This window comes from Uloborus diversus, chromosome 1 (assembly GCF_026930045.1).
Source record: "Uloborus diversus isolate 005 chromosome 1, Udiv.v.3.1, whole genome shotgun sequence".
Classification (NCBI taxonomy): Eukaryota; Metazoa; Arthropoda; class Arachnida; order Araneae; family Uloboridae; genus Uloborus; species Uloborus diversus.
This window is the reverse complement of record NC_072731.1, coordinates 224,116,304-224,136,043: the sequence shown is the minus strand read 5'-3', so window position 1 is coordinate 224,136,043 and position 19,740 is coordinate 224,116,304. Positions and strand designations below refer to the sequence as shown.

Below are 19,740 nucleotides of genomic sequence, written 5' to 3'. Positions count from 1 at the left end.
TGTTTTCTGCTGCGTCATCAAAGGTGGCCTGCAATTGCGTTTTTCGAACTTCAATTCAATTTTTTTTTCGGGGGAAAGACACCAAACACCCTGGTTTTTAGCATCACTAAAGATATTTTAAAACACACTTTTGAAGCTCTAATACCACTAAATGACTGGGGAGAATTCCTGGTTCTCCTTTATCCATTCAAGAAACCAAAGGTAGCAAATAACAGTGTTTTCGAAAATATTCCCTTAAATTTCAAAAATTGTCCGGAGGTGGACCTCCAAGCTTCCCTTCTTCTTATTAACCATCAAATAGCCTAAAAATGCATTCCTAATTAACATTTTCAGTGGGGAGCCTACAAACGCTCCTACTTATGTGCGAATATTAAACAACTCAATCAACAAACAAATCCATGACTATCTCCAAATTTTATTTACAAATACAATTTTAGTATTTCATTATGTTTGGTATGAAAACTGGTAAAAAGAGATGCCACCTTGATACTGCAGCATTTCTTTTCTAAGGAAAAAGTGCAATAGAGGACCTAAATGGCTACTAAAAATATTTCATGAGTCCTCAAACGAATCAAATGTTGAAGGGTTTAATTTAGATAATAGATCCAGAATATTAGAATATTTTTTTTTCTTCAATTTTTTATTCTTGTGTGCTACTTAAAACACTTCATTTCTTAAACTTTTTAAAAATTTCACTTTCACTGCCCCCCCCCCCCATAATGCATTACTCAATCTTCCCTCCCAACAAGTTCATATGGATCCACCACTGCACCCTTAGTTGGATAGTTGGTCACCATCGCAGGTTTAAATGTTTTCTCGGCAGAAGGAAAGTATTATAGCATGTTATGCTACTCAAATGAAGTAAAAACTGGCACACCACAAAGTACTAACTCTGTGGAGTTCAAGGAATTAGTAATAGCACCATTTCATTTTATTGCCTTTTTATTATTGTGTAATAAATCTTGTATACAAAATAATTGCGCTAAATATTTGACTGAATTAAAAAAACACTAAAAATTTTCAAATTGCTATGTAAATTGCAAAAATATTTCAAGTATTCAGTTGCATGAGAATCTAGATGTACCACAGAATCATAGAAGATTAATTCAAAGGTGCAAAGTTCAATAGCACCATTCATTAGCTCATCTAGTCATCTATTCACACTTACATGAATTTGTTTTTTGTTTAATTATCCATGCAATTTTCATATCAAAAAATTAAACTTTTGTACATAATAAATAAAGTATGATTTCTCTATTCATTAAAATAACTTAAAACGTCGTAATAGAATTTATTCACATAAAACTTGTAGGTAATATAGTTTTACTTTTTTTTATTAAAATGAAATGTAATGTAATTATTAGATTCATTAATTGTTTTTGTACCTCTTTAGTCGGTTGACGATGACTAAGGCACTGCTCCAACCATATGAAAATAGAGCTTGGGCTCAATCAAATTGGATACTTATTAGGCTTTGGAAAGTAAGCATTTTAGAATAATCTTAATTTAGATATGAATTATGTTTACACATTTCCAATTTATTTCGCTGCTACATAAGCTCAAGAGACTATAGCTTAAATATTCATGTGTGTATTTAGGCACTAAAAATATTTTATTTGTTTTTATGATAGTATAATGTGTGTGAGGGAAAGGATTCTTAATTATAAGTCTTTCAATGATAATTTTATTATATTCCTATAAACGTTATTGAATTAAATATCGTATGGCATAAACTATCAAGTTTCATTCAACCTTTTCGAACCATAATTCACATGTCATCCATCATGTACTTTAATTTGTTTGTTTAGAATACCAACTGAAAGATTAACTTATGTATGTTTGGATACATAAATTTAAAGTTGCTTTCAGGGATTTAATTTAAAATTACTTTATCAATTGAAATTACTCCAGGGCGCATAGAGGGATTGAAGGAGTTAGAAAGGAGTTAACTTGAGTGAAAACACTTTATTTCACAAGCTTAAATGAAATTTAAGAAAGAAAAGCTAGTAAGTCTTACAAAACTTCTTCAGAAAATCCCTGGGAATTCATCAAAACCAACATTAAAAGTCACAGTCTTCATGTTTTTTCTCAAATGAGTACAGGGACAGTGAAAATAGACATAAATATAAGTCAACTAGGTGAGAGTAAAATATACTTACCCAACCCTTGTATGATTATAACACTTGAATACAGTTTGCTTTTGCCAAGATTTTTATGCGGACGCATAACATTATCATCAACCCTCATCAAACAGCAATTTACATGAACTGCCTGCTTATGTGCAACCTAATTTTCTGACACTACAAGCTAGGAATCAGCAGTAGAATGAATCAAGTTACAATACATGCAGGTAGAGTGAAAAAACAAAGTATTAACACCCATTGCAAAGCAGGACCCCCAGGGTAAATTCAAAGAAAGTTATTAATACAGTCAACTCTCGATAACTTGAAGTCCCAAGGGACTGGCTAAAACATTCGAGTTATTGGTAGTCTGAGTTATGGGAAGTTTTCACAACAGTCTAAAGAGTTTGGGATCCGATTAAAACTTCAAGATAAAGGAATATTAGAGTTATGAGCTTCGAGCTCTCGAGATTTGACTGCAATTATTTCCAGTATGAGTATTAGGGGAAGAAAAACGAAAATCTATCTCCCTTAAATGTAAAAATATCATTTTTAAAAAGCTTTTTAATAAAAGAGTTAACGCCATTTTAGCATTTAAATCAATTGCTCTCTTTTAAAATTGTGGACTTCCCTGTGCAGAATTTTGTCTCATAGTGCTAAAACCATTAAAAATATTTTCTGCAAAAGGACTTACAATAATGTGGCACATGGCATGTATGTCACTGGTGTGAATGATTAAGTATTACTGAGAAGAGAAATGTAATTGCTTATATTCTTGTATATGAGGAGTGTGTGGTGTATAAAGGATGTGTAGGTGTATATATACTTAATATTTTTCGTTTTATTCTGAAAATAGGGGTGTGGTTTTGCTTTCCGCTATTCTGTATCACCACACTTAGCGAAGAAAATGAGTTGTAAATCTATTCCCTTACCTGAAGCTTTCCCAACAATTTCACAAAGTAAGTTGGATTTTTTTTTTTTTTTTGCATTTTTAAAAATAAATTTCAATGAAAGGAACATTAATGTGTAAAATGTAAAGAATTGTTACTTTCTTTTAAGAGCTCAGACATATTTATGTAGCTATGATGTTTGCATGCAGGGATGCACTCGTAAATTTTTCAGTACTAGAACAACTGCATGGAATACGTGCATCCTGAATTGAGGATGAAGAGGTTGTATTCAGAGTTTCAGACTGATAGTTGTTGAGCCATTCCTTCTTAGTAATTTAAAAATTCATTTATCAATTAATATCGTTTTTTTTTTCATTTATAGAAAATTCTTATTTTTACCCTAAAAGTGTTCTGTTGACACGTAGTACGTGAATCTTTAAAAAAGGTTTTGATAAGTACATTTCTAACAAGAGGGGGGGGGGGGGAGAGGTCTGACAGTGGGAAATGTTATAATTTTGACCAGCTCTAAAATGGGTTTTTTTACATAACATCTATGTGTAGATATGTACATGCTATGCACATCCATACAAAGGTTTAGACTGTTAGTTGAGTCATTCATTTTGTCAATTTTAAAAATCCATTCAAAGAAAATTCTTATTTTCACCTTAAAAGTATTCTAATTACGTGTAGTACATGAATCTCCAATAAAGGTTTAGATAAGTATGTTTCTAATGGAGGGGAAAGGGGGGTAACCGCAGAAAAAATAATTTTTACCTTCCCTGAGTGTTGTTTTTTTGATGAGTTTTTTGGCAAGACATCTGCATATGTCTTAGACCTTTGCACAGCTCTAAAATTGTGTGTTGTAAAATATTTTAAGAATTTGTATATGGAATCTGTATAAGGTATAGCTGTGCACCTTTTCTTTGGTTGCAATTCAATGCTCTAAAAGGTTTTTTTTTTCTTGTTTTTATGGTAAATATTAACTTTAATGCTCTTTTTTTCTCTGTAAAATGAAATGTATTAGTTTAATTGAATTCTGCATTTACGTATTTCTATTCTAAATAGTTTATTCAATCCTGTAGGTTTTAAAAACATAATAAAAATACTCATCACTAAATTTAACCAACTTCTTTTTAGCTCCCTGTCCTTCACCTGTGTTTCTTGAGCATGCAAGTCAGTGGTTGTTGGAAAATCCTGAATCAGCCTCATCTTTCATGAGCAGTGTTTTAAAATCAACTTAATTGGGCATTTTCTGAATTTATTGGAATGTTACAAGAGGTTGTATTTGAATCAATATTTTCAATATTTTTAAAAATAACTTCTACTTTGTATGTCCTAAAGTTCAGTAATGTGTGCAGTTAGATTTGTATTGCCTGGGAAATTCATCTGTTTTGTTCATAAATGTCTTTCAATAACACAATGGCATACTAAACAACATATAGCTATTTTAAACTCCACTATTTTCCATGATTCTTTTTTCTTAAAAAGTTCTACAGATATTAATGTGGAATATATAAACTTGAATTCAGTTTCTTCATTAAATATACTTTGATGTATAATTTTATTTCATTTGTGATTTTTCTATCCTTTTTAATCAACGATTGAAAAACTGATATTTGAGGGAAAATTAAAGGAAAAAAAACTTTTAAGAGTTATTGGATTAAGTTATTAAAGACGCCTAACTTCTGTTTTCACATCATTAACCTCTTTACTGTGAGAACTTCTTCGCCAAAAAGGGTCAGTTTATGCGTAAACATTTCGAAGAGTTATGTTGTTTTCACAGCAATACTGCTGGTTCCGGGACCCATAGGCGTATTTAGGACTGAGTTCCTGGGGGGGGGGGGGGGGGGCAGGATTTTTTTTTCAGCAACATTTTCAATTGCCCCCCCCCCCTGATGTTTTTGCCTGATTTCTGTGATGCGTAAGGCCATTCTTTACTTTTTCATGTGTCGTTTTCATTACTGTATGTAATCAAGCTGTCCTTTTTAAATTGACCTTAAAAGAGAGAGGGCTGGTATTAAGAGAGTGATGCAGTGCTCCCTTTTAAGAGGGATATAGAACATCTCCAGTTTTAGGGGGGCCCGGGGGTTACTCCCCTGTAGGAAATTATCTAAAATGGATATAAAATTCTGCATTTTTGAAATCTTATAAGGGTTAATTGGAAATAATAGGCAAACAATTTTTTTTAAGTTTTACGCTTTAAAAGTGCTTTGTGATGCAAGTTAATACTTTAAAAGAAATGGTGCACAGATTTAGAGAATAGGTATCAAGAGAGTAACATACTACCCATTTGAACAATTCTTAATTTATACACTTGATAACAAATAAAATTGAAGCACACTTTTTTACTTAGGAGTCAAAGACTTGTCTAATTATTTTCAAGGTTTGGTTGGTTAGATTGGGTTTTTGGCTCAAGAGCCCTTGTAGGCTATACTGTGCCAATTCTTTTCAGGGATTTTAGAACCTATCAATAATTTGCACTTTCCAGTCTCTGAAATTGAGTAGTAGATTATACAGTTGTACAGTATTGTTCAAACTTTGTAAGAAACGGCTATTTTAAGTTTAAAAGAAAAAATAAACTTTAATTTCCTATTCAAAAAAGAAAGAATCATGATTTTTTTTTGTTATAAGGTTTTGGAAGATAAGTTGTTACTATATAAACTCCTCGCAAAATTGGGGAGCATTGTCCCCTTTGCCCCCCCCCCCCCCCGCCCTATAAATCCACCCATGCTCTTCTAAACTATTCAAAAACAAAAAAATGATTTTTTTTTTAAATTTTTGGAAAATGTGTTGTTACTACATAAAGTCCTCCCAAAACTGGGGGGGCATTGCCCCCCTCTGACCCCCCATAAATCCGCCCATGCCGGGACCTCCTGTGTTGCTACTCCCTGTGATTTACAAAGGAGCTTCTGCTTGATCAATCCAGCCAGTATGGTAAACCAGCTCTGGATAGTTTACTAAAGAGTGGGAGGGGACGCTTTCCCTGAGGGGTAGGTTGACGATGACAGTTCGAGGTTGGAATGTTATTCATTTGGCTTTCTCTCTTCTTATTAGAGTTGTTCCGCGAACCTTTTTCAAATTCTGCCTGCTTTAGAAGCTGTTTTCTAAGCATTTTATTACGAAATTTTAAGTATGATTTTTACATTTGTTCAGATATCGCACATTTTATTAGTGCTAGTTACCCAGTTTAGATATTGAAATTCACTATTCAACTTTTGAAACTTCAGCAATCCAATTAATTAAATTAAAAAAAAATACTTTTAAAAAGAAATAAAAATTGAATGAAGTTGAAATTACTTTTCTACAAAAGTGTAACATTAAATTAATTCTATTCTATGCATAATTGAATTGCTTATTAAAACTGCAAAGCTTAGCATTTGCGAAATGATTTTACTATGATAAGCAAAGTTATTTTTATTTTTTTACAAATGCATGCCTAAAATCTAGATAATGTCTCAAATACTATTACAATAACGCAGTCTTAATTATTAAATAGTTTATAGTTTTGCTGCATAAATTTTTATATGGTACCCAAAGGCTGGAATTAACTTGTATCACAAGTGGCTTGTGGCAAACCGATCAAATAGTTGAGTGTGCTAGTGTTTCCTATATTCCAACAAACTTAAAACCTAGGTTTTCAAACTGAAATTCAGACTAGGACATTTATAACTTATCCTGTCTTATATTAATATTTTAAAGCTGGCAAAAAGTTCATTAGCAATTTTATTAAAAGAAGAAAAGAACTTGAATGTATCATACATGTTATATTAATTGTCATTCAAAACCGACGTTTACGCACTCCTATTTGAAGAGTCTGTTTGCAAAATGTAACTATAGATGGGGCAAACCTAACCTGGCAGCATTTTGAAGGCTACGCAGATCCTAATGACAACATCACGAAGCTGCCAGGTTAGGTTTACCTCAACTATAACCTAAATCAAAATCGTATGCAGGATCCGACTAAAATATCGGGGGGGGGGGGGGCGCGTAGACAAACTTTGTCGCCTCCTCCCAAAAATTTTTTCAAATTTCATCTTAGTGCCATATTTTTCAGAGCATGCGCCCTCATACCTCTTGCGCACCCCAAGCATTTCAAGAGCAGGAGCCGTAGGCTACGGGCCAGTTCCCAGAAAGTACATACTTCTGACTACGCCAGCGACTGCTATATACATAGTCACCAAATTGATTTTTCTCCTACACCAGCATTTCTCAACCTTTCTTGACGTGCAAACCTGCAAAATCTTTTGAAAAAAAATCCCGAACCGCTCAGGTGTTTTTCTTCCCTTATTTATTAGTATTTTTTTAATTTTACAAAAATCGACTCGCAGAGCCTGAAATTTTTTTTAAAAAACTTTCAAACTGGAGAATTCCGCCCCCCCCCCCCCCCCAACCTTTTCTTTTTTTCTCAAAAAAAAAAGTAAACTCTTGACTCGTGGGTTGTTGTGAAAAAAAGCGCGGACAGGGCTCTCTCTCTCTGTCTCTCAACTAACTAAAAGTGAGGCCCTAGGTCCACAATAATTTGGAGGCCCCCTGAAGACTTTATAATGGAATGCAATGGTTGATTTACAGGTTTGTGACCCGTCGGAATGCATTTTTGGATTCTTTTGTGTATCACAGAATTACATAAATGAATTATATTCCTTTATGATAAATATGATGTCCTATTGGGGCTCCTCAGAATTGTAACATCGTAAACTTGCTATGCAAAAATCTTTAAGCAATTTGGGGCCTCTAAAAAAGATGGGACCTAAGCTTAGGCCTAATTGGCCTGTGCGATAATCAAGCCCTGAGCGAGGACATCAGAAGAAATATTGTAATCAGAGCTGTCTTTGCTCGAATAATCTGTGCCTATTCCATTACAACATATTTCAAGGTATTGCAAATTACGTACTTTTTGACGGGAATTTCATTATATTGGAATTTTAGCAATGTAATGAAAATTAAAATGGGAAGGAACATTTATTTTTTGTTGAACGGCTATTTCGTTGTATCGGTATTCGCTGTAATGAGATTTTACTGTGTAATTTCTTTATTTTTTATCATTGATTTTTTTTTTCTTTTTCTTTTGACATTCATCTAAATGTTTAAGACTTAAGATTCAAATTTAACACTTGTTCCAGAATCTTACCATTATAAAACTAGACATTCCACAGTTGTGTTTGTGAAAAAGAATAAAAGGACTAATGGAATCTCAGACCATTGAAGGACCATCAAAGAATGGAATGCACTGACTCTACTCCCTTGGTGGTGTCTGATGGAGTCGCACTGTAGCATAGAAACCGGTTCGTTCCCGTGTCTATGCTGAAAACAGCTCTGATACACGTGCTTTGTCTGAGCTGTTCAAGTTACTCTACCCGGTAAAAGTGGCACGATGTGAAGATTTCATTATTTTTTAAACAGATTTTATTAAAATTAAAGGGAACAAAGAAATTCTTTCTGTATCCAAAGAAAACTAACCTCTTATCTTGGGGTTTCGGACCACAAGAAACCATACCGAAAGAAAAAGTTTTTTAAAACCAAATTGCATTATTTTTACAGTAAAAACAAAATATTTCAAAATAGCATCCCTCCCCTTAACGTTCTCCTCCAACTGCAGCATTGTACGTGTATACTTTAATTGGTTTATGTTTTGTCTGCAATTTTTTGCTGTGCGCTATTTAGTGCGTGGATCGTGTTAGTTTTCATATTTCAAAATTAAAAAAGCGGTACTATAGAAGTAGGGTATATAGATGGGGAACCATGTCTGTCTGCACCTCCCCCCCAAATAACTTTTGAGTGAATTAATCTGATTCGAACATTTTTTTTTTCGAAAGATCTCATCGAGGACACCTCATTCCCATACTTCACTTTTTTATTTGAACAATTTTTCGTTCAATTTTGAAGTTCAAATCCCTTAACATTAGCGCCTACGGGGAAACTGAAAGTCAATGTAGATTCCCCGCACTAGAAGGTGGATTTACTTCAAACGAATTTTGTTGAAAATAGCTCTTGACGACAAATTCCCGACACCAACTCCGAGAATTTTGGGGCACCTGACTTCGACTCCTGTGTCCAACAGTTATTCTGACTCCGACCCCCCCAACTTCGACTCTGACTTCGTAGCTTTGGCAAAAACTTACACACGGAGGAAAAATGACTGACTCCGATTCTTGGATATTTGACTCCGACTCCTCTATATCAAAATAAATCCGACTTCGACTCCCGAACATTGGCAGAGTTGCGGACTCTAAGGGAAATGACCGATTCCAACTCCGAGTCTTTGAATTAAAGATCTTCGGCTCCCGAATCTGACTCTTATCGCAAAATGATATTGACTCCGACTCCGCAGTCATGGTTTTAACTGAAATAATTATTATTAATATGACATGTTTTTATTTTCACTCTAAAGTTTTAATTTATGTATTCAATTTTCGGAGGATAAACTCGAAGTCATTTATTTTTCTACATAAAAGATATGTGCAGACTTTTTTTTTTTGACAATGAAAATTATTTTTTTCAGTTCACATTTTATTGATTTTGTTTATTTTGGAGAGTACATTAATTCAGTAAAAAACATTTTTTTTTTGGCAACGGGGGAAAAAACAAACGTTTTTCTTTCTTTTTGTACAATGATGTATTTATTTTCATGAGCTTAATATTTTTTTTTTCTTTTTGAAAGTGGTTAAGTTTTTTTTAATGAAAAAAAGTACTAGCTGCTTTGTTTAATAGGTGCTGCTATTTTATTTGTTCGGTTTTTTTTTTTTTTACGCATTTACTTTTTTAGATGAGTGAGGCATATTTTACTCCTAGAAATCAGCTTAAAATATCAAAAAAATATGTTTGAAACAATTTGCGATTTTAGCTGTGTTTGATAATATTGATCAGATACTAGAAAGTAGATATGGGTATACGGGAAAGTAGGCTCGTTTAGTTCAAGACGGAACTTCTTGTTTCTTTTTTAGTAAATTGCTTTATTTCTTTGGTGGATTTACTAAAATCTTTTTTGGAAAAACAGCCTTATGACATTACGGGCCTCTCAAAGCTCCGGGGGCCCCCGGTACTATAGACCCGGTATGCCCACCCAAACGGCAGCCCTGGAACTTTCTTTGGAGAAAAGGAGCGGTTACTCATAGCGGTAGCAGTCCACAAATGAATACATTTTAACAGAATTTTATTGCAAAACATCATTGAAAAAAATGATGAGAAGTGTAGAAGCCTTCTCGATTTTTTGGGAAAATATCCATTGAAATTGAGTAAAATTGTAGTAAAGAAATGAACATCCAATACCCAGTATTCATTTGAATTTTGGTGTCTAGAATTCAAATTATTTTTTTCGCAAACATGAATTCTGATCGAGAACTCATTGAGTTCCTTATTATCTCTACAAGTGGAATGGAATGAAAATGGCCGAGAAATTTGCACCCGTTACATTATGGCTGGTGATTTTCTAGAATATATAATACGAGGCACATCCATGAAGAAGAAATGGTGATGAGGATGCGGTAATGAAAATAAAGATTTTATGACACATATCCACCAGTACTCGTATCATAAAGATTATTTGCGGCGTATTACGTTATTATTATTTTTTTTTGTTTCTTACCAATCCTAAATAATGGGAATAAGTAATTTGGAAATTTCGTATTTAGAAGTAGTTTTGCTGTTTAAAATTATCTATATAAATATTTTTTTCCTTTAAAAAAGCTTGTGTCCCCCCCCCCTCGCCGCGTTTAAAAATAAAAGCTAACGATTTTGCCAGATAGCTTAGTCTTGTTGTCATGCCAAGCTGAAAAATTAGAGCAACATCAACTTTGATCAAGTGCAGATGATAAGCATAATTACTGCTTGCTCAAAATAATCCCACGTACTTCATTCTAAGGGTTGGTGAATAATAAGGGGTTAGTGATGGAACACATCATAAAAAATAATCTAATTTCTGAAAAAAAAAGGAAAAGGTGCTTATATTATCAAGATCACTCCTTTTTTGCAATAAAAATTGGGCTTGTAACCGCAAAACCAATGTCGGGATTTTTTTGAAACTTTTAAGGTTTCTTTTGGCACAATGATAGATAATTATTTATTATCTTAAACCTTTTGTAAAATTGCAATTTTTTGTCTTTTTTTTTTTCTTGGAAAATTTTGAAATTCAGTTTTTTAAAACACTGTTGCATTACTAAAAAGTTTTCAGCTCATTCCCGGATTTTGCACTAAAAGTAGTCAATAATCAACTGTTAAAAAAATTAAAAACATGATATAAACATTTTACAGGTTAAGTAGAATGTATTCCATCGGGCATTTTTTGCTGACACCAGCTTTCCTTTTATAAAATACGTTAAATTTATGATATTTTCTTTTAAACTACAAGTATGCTTCTTCGACAGAGGTATATTTGAACAGACTAATTACGATTTAATACTGGCACGCCAGTTATTGTAATTTTTGTGGCCTAACTTTATATTTATTTTATACCGAGATCTGTAATCCTGACCTTTTTGTACTTGATTTATTACAATAAAAATTTCATTTTCAGATTGATATATATCTTGCGAGAACATGATTTTTCGTAACTAACTTTAATCTAAAAATGATTAAATTTCGAGTGCACATCCATTTCAAGCAGCATGGGACGAACATACTGATTTCTCTCGAACACGTGCACCTGTCCAGTGAGTGGAAATAAGGAAGATCGGCAGCTGACGCCCCATCGGCTCACGGCTGCTCCTGTTTCGGACTTTGTCTTAGGGTACCCGTGGTTAGGCGCTAAGAGTGCTGCCGGAAAGCCCGTTGCCCCTTTTCAAGGGGCTCGGGCTGCCCAGTTAAAGGACCATAAACCTCACCCCGAGCTCAGCTTGGGGGTACGCAGTTAAGAGGTTATATATAAACTTCTCCAGAGTTTTTAAACTTTTTCAAAGGTTTTAATTCAAATTTCTCTTTATATCATTGCACATCACATAGTTGAAAATTTAAAGGAAAGAAATCTGTTCATGCTTTCAATTATTATCCTTAAATTTCATTTTGAGTCAAAACTATGAACATGAAGCTCTAGGTTATTTTTATACGATTTCATCTCAGGGATTTACCGCATTGAATTCTGGTGAAAAGGACATTTCAAAAGCTTAATGGAAGCATGGAAGAATAAGCATTTTTTTTTCCTCTTTAAACCTACCATCATCTCCAACATTTCTGCCATTAGTTGTTAATCATGCAAACTGAAAAATTTCTTTGAAGTCTTAGTCAGCATCTTTCAAGTTGTCCAAATCAAAAATAGAAACTCATGGGTGCTCTCCCAGATGGGATCATAGCGCAGATTGCGGCATTAAAATTTTTAGGGGGGGGGGGCAGGTGTTTTGAGGAGTATTTTTTCCTTTTGGGGCGCTTGTTTTGGGGAGTGGTTCTGCAATACTTAGAGGGATGGACGCGCCTGAGAAACCTTAAAGAACTTTCCAGGCATTTTTTTGTTTATGTTTTCCTGCTAGTGAGAGGAGACATAATGTTAGTCTTTTACTCTAATTTTATGCCCTCTCTGCTTAGTGTTAAAAAATGCTCAGCAAAGCATTGAAAGAAAATTAAAAAATTAAAATCCATGCACTAAAAATGTTTTGATAACAAGTTGTCAGATCTTTAGCAATTACCTGAAATAATTGACATGTAAGTCCTAAACAAAAGGTAATTGAAAGTGTATCATCCAAAGTAACTCAACTTTAATCCGTCATAATAACCTTTTTGGATCCATTTAGATTTGTGCCTTAATATAAAATTTTTTTTAAAAAAACTCTTTCAAAAACAAATATTTTGTTTCATTTTTTATAAAGAGAAATAATAATAATGAATTGATTTATCAACAACCAAAAAATTATCTGTGTAGTGCCTAAAAAATTTACAAAAACTTATGCACTTTCAAAAGTTTTGAAAATTTTTGACAGAAATAGTTTGAAGCTAATCTGAAAATAAGTTTCTTTTATTGAAACAAATATTTTGTTTAAAATTTTTTAGAACGAGAAATTATATCATCAAATTGATTTTTCAACAGCCAAAAAAGTATCTTGTGTAGTGACCCCTCCCCCCCCCCCCAAAAAAAAAAACTGTTGTACAAAAACTTTTGTACATTCAAAATTTTAAAAAATGATTGAGAGATATAGTTTGAAGCTAAATCTGAAAATAAGGTCTGAAAATAATTTCTCTTTCAGATCCAAAATGCATCCAACAGACCAGAAAGGGTTTTCATTGACTCAAGGCAGCTGAAAATATGTGCCACATGCTTTGATCTGGCTCTTGGCTTGCTAAGAGTCCTAGAAATGACGGTTCATCTAGTCCCTCAGCTGTTTACAGATCCCAACAGACCATCTTCAGACATATTTTTGACTAGACTGTGTCAGGTATTACTTTAATATTTACTTTGAACCTAATTGTGAGTAAAAGCATTTTTATTTACAGTAGAATGATAAAAGGAAAGTTAAATTATAAAATATTTTCAATCAGTAAACTTAATTTATAGATGATACTATATGTGTCCAAAATTATTCATGTATCTTTAAAATAATGCAAAAATAAAGTGAAAAAATTGTTTTAAAAAGCCAACTAAATACTTCAGTTAACGTTAGTTGTCAGTCAACATGAATGAAAGTTGGTTTTAGATAGTAAAATTTGTATGAAAAGCAATATCACTTGTTTACAAAATTTTTAATTTTGATTAAATATTCTTTTTTAGACAATCAGAATGATAAACTAATGCAAATAAGTTTTTCTAATTTGGGAATGGTGAAAACAATATAGTTTATACTATTAGCTCCATAGTTGCCTACTTTTATTTTTTCTGCTGTTTAGCTTAAAAAATTGTGTCTATTTGTCACTACTATCAATGATTTTTACTAATTAAATTTTTGATTATATACTCGAACTGTCAAAAGTTAAGCTCAGAAAGAAAAATGTTAATTCCGCGAAGTCAATCTGAATTAACAATAAAGGAGTTCTGAACAGGACATGTTTCTCAAATTCTTAATTTAAGGATGATAGACAAAAGAACCTCCATATTTTTCACAGTCCACATTTTTTCCAGATCATGTTGCAAGCCCCATTGAATCTTTGGGAGTTTTATGCCTAAAAAGTAGTTTTTTCTCACTTTTCTCATACCAGGCCCCTATTGTTCTTGTACCCCTAGCCTCTCACATGCAGGGCCATAAGGCTCTACAAATTCATTGTGACATGCCCCCAAAAATAAAAATCCACCACTGAAGAAGCTACAATTTGTTGCAGGTGTAAAGTGAGCGTTGTATTTACCAATCTATGCTTAACTTTTGAGAAATAAACTGAGAATAAAGGATAATATAATGTGAAGCAAGAGTAATTTGTTCTTCTTTTTTTGACTTTAGCTTGTTTGTCAAGTTCTGAACAGAGTGACCTCCAAATCAGGCTGTTTTTGTCTAGTTGCTAGCATGGAAATACCAGGACTTGAAACAATAGATCATTTTCCTATTTTAACAGCCGTTACTGGAATACTCGTTTCGCTCATTATTGATGGTCTGCCTAAAAGGTAACATTTTTAAATTTATTTTCTAAATATTTTTATTTCCGAATCGGATAGTTTTTGGGAAAAATTCCTACACAATCCTATATATTGTAAGAGAAACAAACAAAAAAGTAGCATAAGTAAATAAAGAATTAAAGTGTATAAAAATAGTTTTAAGACATCGAAACATTGCTAAACACATTGTAAAAAGGAGAAACGTTACTTGAATTATGTTTAGTAGAACATTCAAATGCAAAAGATGGAAGAAAGCTCTTAGAAATCTAGTAAGACTTGACTATTATAGAAAAAAAAAGAAATCACAAATCATAAAGTAATTATCTACCAGTTTGTTGGCGCTCTCAGATTCAATGAGATGACATCTGCCCATATGCAAAATTTTAAGGGGGGGGGGGGGCAAATATTTTTCCCATAGAAACCAATTTCATTGCCGAGTAGAGTTATTAAAATTTGACATTTTTAATAAATTATTCATTAATGACTGGAGAAGAAATGTTTTTACATTTTTGCAAAGAAAAAAGTACTAAAAGCAAGGAAGTTATAATTTCTCTGGGGGGATTGAGCCCCCACTTGCACCCCCCCCCCCCTATGCATCTACCTCCAGTTTGACTATTCACTATCTCAGAAAGACAGGCCCACAACAAGGATGCAACTGCAATCTCTGGATGTGATAACTGGGCTGTTGATATATTGCATGGTCCCTTAGCCCTTGCTTAAGGGTGGTAACTTACTGCTTGGTGCCTCTGATTTTAAGGCCTTATATTTCAATAACGGGGAGACAAGGGCAAATGATTTATTCATCAAAAACACACGTTTCACTATGCTCATTCAATTGCTACTCTTTGAAAAAAAAAATTCATTATTACACCAGTGGCGTACCTAACAAGGGTGACACCCCCCCTCACAAATGCAAAAAAAAAAGCATAATTTTATTTTAAAACATGAAACTTGTGCAATTTTCAGGAACCAACAACATTTGTGTTTGAACGAAATTTTAAATGGGCTAATGTACGAAAAAGAAATAAAAATGGGGGTCCGGGGGAAAACTTTCAAATTTGTAGTCTTAAAAGTGTATTTTAGCTTTATATTTTCAAAAAACTTGCAATTCCACTTAGGGTGACACCCAAGGCGGACCGCCCCCCCCCCCCCCCTCGTAGTGACGCTACTGGTTACTCTAACATATGGTTTCCCGGTTAGAAACACAGTATAACTTTGATTTAACGATTTCCTCAATTTAATGATACATTTCACAGGTCCGGATTTGACTGCATTGAATGTCTATGCTCCTCAAGTTAACAATACCTTTTTTTTAGTCTCTTGACAGTAGTTAAATCGAGGTTATGCTGTATTTGCATTGTTAATTTATGAAAGACTACCTTTTTATGCATTTGAAATTTTAAGAAAATGAAAATTGTAAATTTTAGCTTATCTTGAATTGTTTTTATTACTTTTCAATGTTTTTAAACACAAATGCGCAAAATAATTTTCAGACACATGTTTCAGTTACAAGGGACATCTTATTAATGCAAAAATGTGAGCTATTAGTTATAAGTAATCAAAGAGAAGCTGAAAGTGTTCACTTGGATTGCTAGTATTCTAAAGCTCATAAAATTTTGTATTGCTAAAGAAATTCCTTGTAACCTTGAAACACAGTCTGTAGTCTTTTTGCACCCTTTTGCTTCAAAACAAGGATACATTTCTATTTTCAAAACAAAGGGAACGTTTTAACATATTCATCACCTTTTTCAAATAAATTTTTTTATGTGTATTGCATGGAATCGTAGGAATCTCTTAAATTTGCTTTTCATTTTTATGTGCATATTGTTATGACAAATGTACATTGTAATTTATTTTTCTTTTGCAAGTATATGTAAAACTTTTGTTCATTTCTCCTTTCTTTTTTGTACCTGCTAGAAATAAAGAGAAACATTTTAATGTACAGAATAACTTTGATGAATGTTTCAGTCAGAAGAAAGCAATAAATGCACTTTTGTCCGAACCGAGTTTTCAACCTTCTTCTCTGGACTTTTTACTGGGATCCACTCAGGAGACACCCAACTTTAAGCCATTTTCATTACGAGATTGTAAGTAACTAATACTGATTCTCAGCATTTGCACAGATATTATTTTTAGATTATTTTTATTGTGTTCCAAGTTAAGCAAATGCTCTTAAATAAAATTTATAGAATAGTCACAATCAGAGAATTAGAAATAAACCTCTTATGTGTTCTCTGGCATCCCATAAATATTTCAAAATAATTTAAATATTTAATGGGATTAACGAGATTTGAAATCTCAAACACCGCATGAAATTGTTAGTAAAGCATATGTGCATTGTCAGCAGTTACTTTTGAAAGAAAAGGATTTTAATTATTTTTATATGTATAAATTATGAAAATTATTCTGGGAGGCAGATTTTCTCCAGTCTAGAAAGTTTAATATGTGGAAATATATCAAGAAGCAAGAACTGTCATCAATATGAAAACAAAAGAAACAGTAAAGACACCTTTTAACTATGAGAGCATCAAGCGTCATACTGATGATAATCCAAAAAAAATAAATACTGTTTTTTTTTTTTTATAATTACTAATGCATTTTTAGGTAGTTTGTTTCCTTTTTGAAAATTAAAACATTGGCATTGATTGATCAGAAGCTTATAAAATCTTTTTAAAAAAGCAATATCACTGGCACGGCTGTATTACGTATTTAAAAAAAAGTTTTCTTACACAACCCCTTGACTTTGGGTGTGAGAAAAAATTATTCTACCTGTTTTGATTACTACAGTGAGTGATAAGTTTTGCAATATTTGACACATATGAGTTTTTTCAACCTACTGTTATTTAATGTGCGCACATGTGAAGTGCAGGAGATAACCAGTATAAATGCTTACTAAGGAAATAAGTAAATTATTGCAAAACTTATGACTCACCCTAGTAATTTTAAAGCTTCGAATGGATTTTATCTTTTGCAGAAAAAGGAAGTATTTGGAAAGGTATAAAAACTTTAAATGAGGATGAATTCTTCTGTCTTGGTCATAGTAAATTTATGAGAAATTGGAATTTGAATTTAAAAAAAATTAAATTGAGTGTTTAAAAAAATGGCTCCAAGCAGTACATTTCCAAAATATATCTGTGCCAAATTTGGTTGTGGTTCTAGTTCTACAGTTCTGTCTGTAAGATGATTAATAGACATAATCTTTATTATTAGTAAAGATAAGAAACATAATATTAAAATTCATGTTATTAATATTTATACATTTACTGAGATGAAATTAAAACTTATCTGCCTTTTTTAAAGGATCGATAAATTTAGATACTACAGACATTACATAATATTTAAATGATACATACATATTACATGATATTTTTGAAAATTGTTTCAACAGATCTAATAGCATAAGTGAACTTAATTTTGATTTTTTTACACAAAAGGATAAGCATGGGTTTAAAATTTTATTTGCTAACAGACATTCTCTCTCATGCCTGATAATGAATTCAAATTAAATCTTAAGTGTTAAAGTGTCTGCTATGAAATTTTTTATTGTAGTTTAAAATGAGAATAATGAAAGGCATTGTATTTTAGATAAAGAAGTAAGTAAGGAAGAAATTGAAAAAGTTGAAAATTTAATCCAGCTGCTGCATGCAAAATATGATATAGCCCAACAGAATCGTGGCCTAGAAGAAATTGATGATGACTTGGTGTGTACTATATGTTATGCAAATCCTAAATCTGCTCGATTTCATCCTTGCCAACACCAATCTTGCAGGTATGTTATGTTTCTTATAAATATAGTGATTCAAAATAAAATTTATTTGGTGCATTTATTTAGTATAAAAGCACTATTATACACTGCTTGACAATTGCTAAGGAACAAATGATTTATGCAAATTTGTGCCTCAGTCAGCTGGCAAATGGAAATAAATTCAAGTTCAGATGGATAAATTCAAGTTCAAGTGGTAGATCAATACTCGTTATCTGTATAAAAGGCAGAGCATACAAGCTCAAGATTTGTACGAAAATTCACTGTTTGGCATTTAACAAAAATAGTACTGAATGTTGGAAAAGTTTTTTCTCTGAAATTCTGTTTGGTTCTTGAAATATTCAAGAGTAAAATGTCAGCATGGCATCATTTGAGTACCTACGATCGTGGACTAGTGGTTGGACGCCTGAAAACAGGTCAAAGTGTCACCACTGTAGCTGCTGCAATGAGTGTATCAGAAAGCGTCATCTCGCAATTAAAGATGACCCCTGAAGGTGGCAATGCTTTGCGAAAGCATGCCGGGGGTCGTGGTAGGAACACCACACCTTCGGAAGATCGCTATGTAGCGATGGTGGCAAAAAGAACAGAAATTTAACTCCTGGACAGATAGCTGCAAATCTTGCAACTGCTACTGGTATGCATGTTTCTGAAAGAACCATCTCATGGTGATTAAATAATATTGGTTTGCATGCACGGAAGCCCGTACGTTGCATTCCACTTCAACCACGCCATCGTCAAGAGAGATTACGCTGGTGTAAGGAACGTGTTGGTGGGATCGTCAACATTGGTCTAGAGTGATGTTCTCTGACGAATCTCGTTTCAGTATGACAAGTGATTCTGGTCACCAACTACTGTGGAGAGAGCGTGGAACACGTTATGCACAAAAATTTGTTTGCGAACGTGATCGGTACGGCCCAGGCATGATGGTGTGGACAGGCACCATGCATAATGGCAGAACGTCATTTCTGAGCAAGGAAGCGTTACGTCGCAAAGGTATTGCAGATAAGTTATACTGGATCATGTTCGTCTTTTTAGGGCGACTGTAGGTCCAGACTTTCTCTTGATGAACGACAATGCACAACCAAACAGGAGCATTGAAGTATCAGAAGCACACAGCAAAGTGAAAACTTTCTCCTACTTACTCTCCCGACTAAAATCTAATTGAACATGCCTGGGATGTTCTTGGCAGACGTGTTGCACAAAGAACCGTCCCTCCCAGAACAGTACAAGAACTCAAATCCATCTTGAGAAAGGGGAGGGAAAATATCCCCATGCACTCCTTGATATGTGGGGAGTATAGAAAACAGATGCAAAATGCGCATTAGTGTCCGTGGTAGTCTATCATCATACTAAGGTACTCATGCCTCCATCATTCTGACCTGGATCAATTTTTTGTGGTTGTTTGAAAATCATCTAAGTAGGATTTAAGTTTTTATTTCATTGATGCAGTATATATAATATCTGTAC

General features: G+C 33.2%; 1 protein-coding gene across 1 annotated transcript in view; it reads left to right on the top strand.

Annotated features, from left to right (window-relative positions):
- Positions 1–19,740, top strand: part of LOC129225235 (E3 ubiquitin-protein ligase RNF123-like) — a 63,616-nt gene that overhangs the window by 42,509 nt on the left and 1,367 nt on the right. The window contains 8 exon segments of the mRNA XM_054859812.1: positions 1,394–1,481; positions 2,977–3,079; positions 4,148–4,239; positions 4,241–4,288; positions 13,177–13,365; positions 14,359–14,519; positions 16,479–16,597; positions 18,096–18,279. Coding sequence (XP_054715787.1) covers positions 1,394–1,481; positions 2,977–3,079; positions 4,148–4,239; positions 4,241–4,288; positions 13,177–13,365; positions 14,359–14,519; positions 16,479–16,597; positions 18,096–18,279 — 984 coding nt within the window.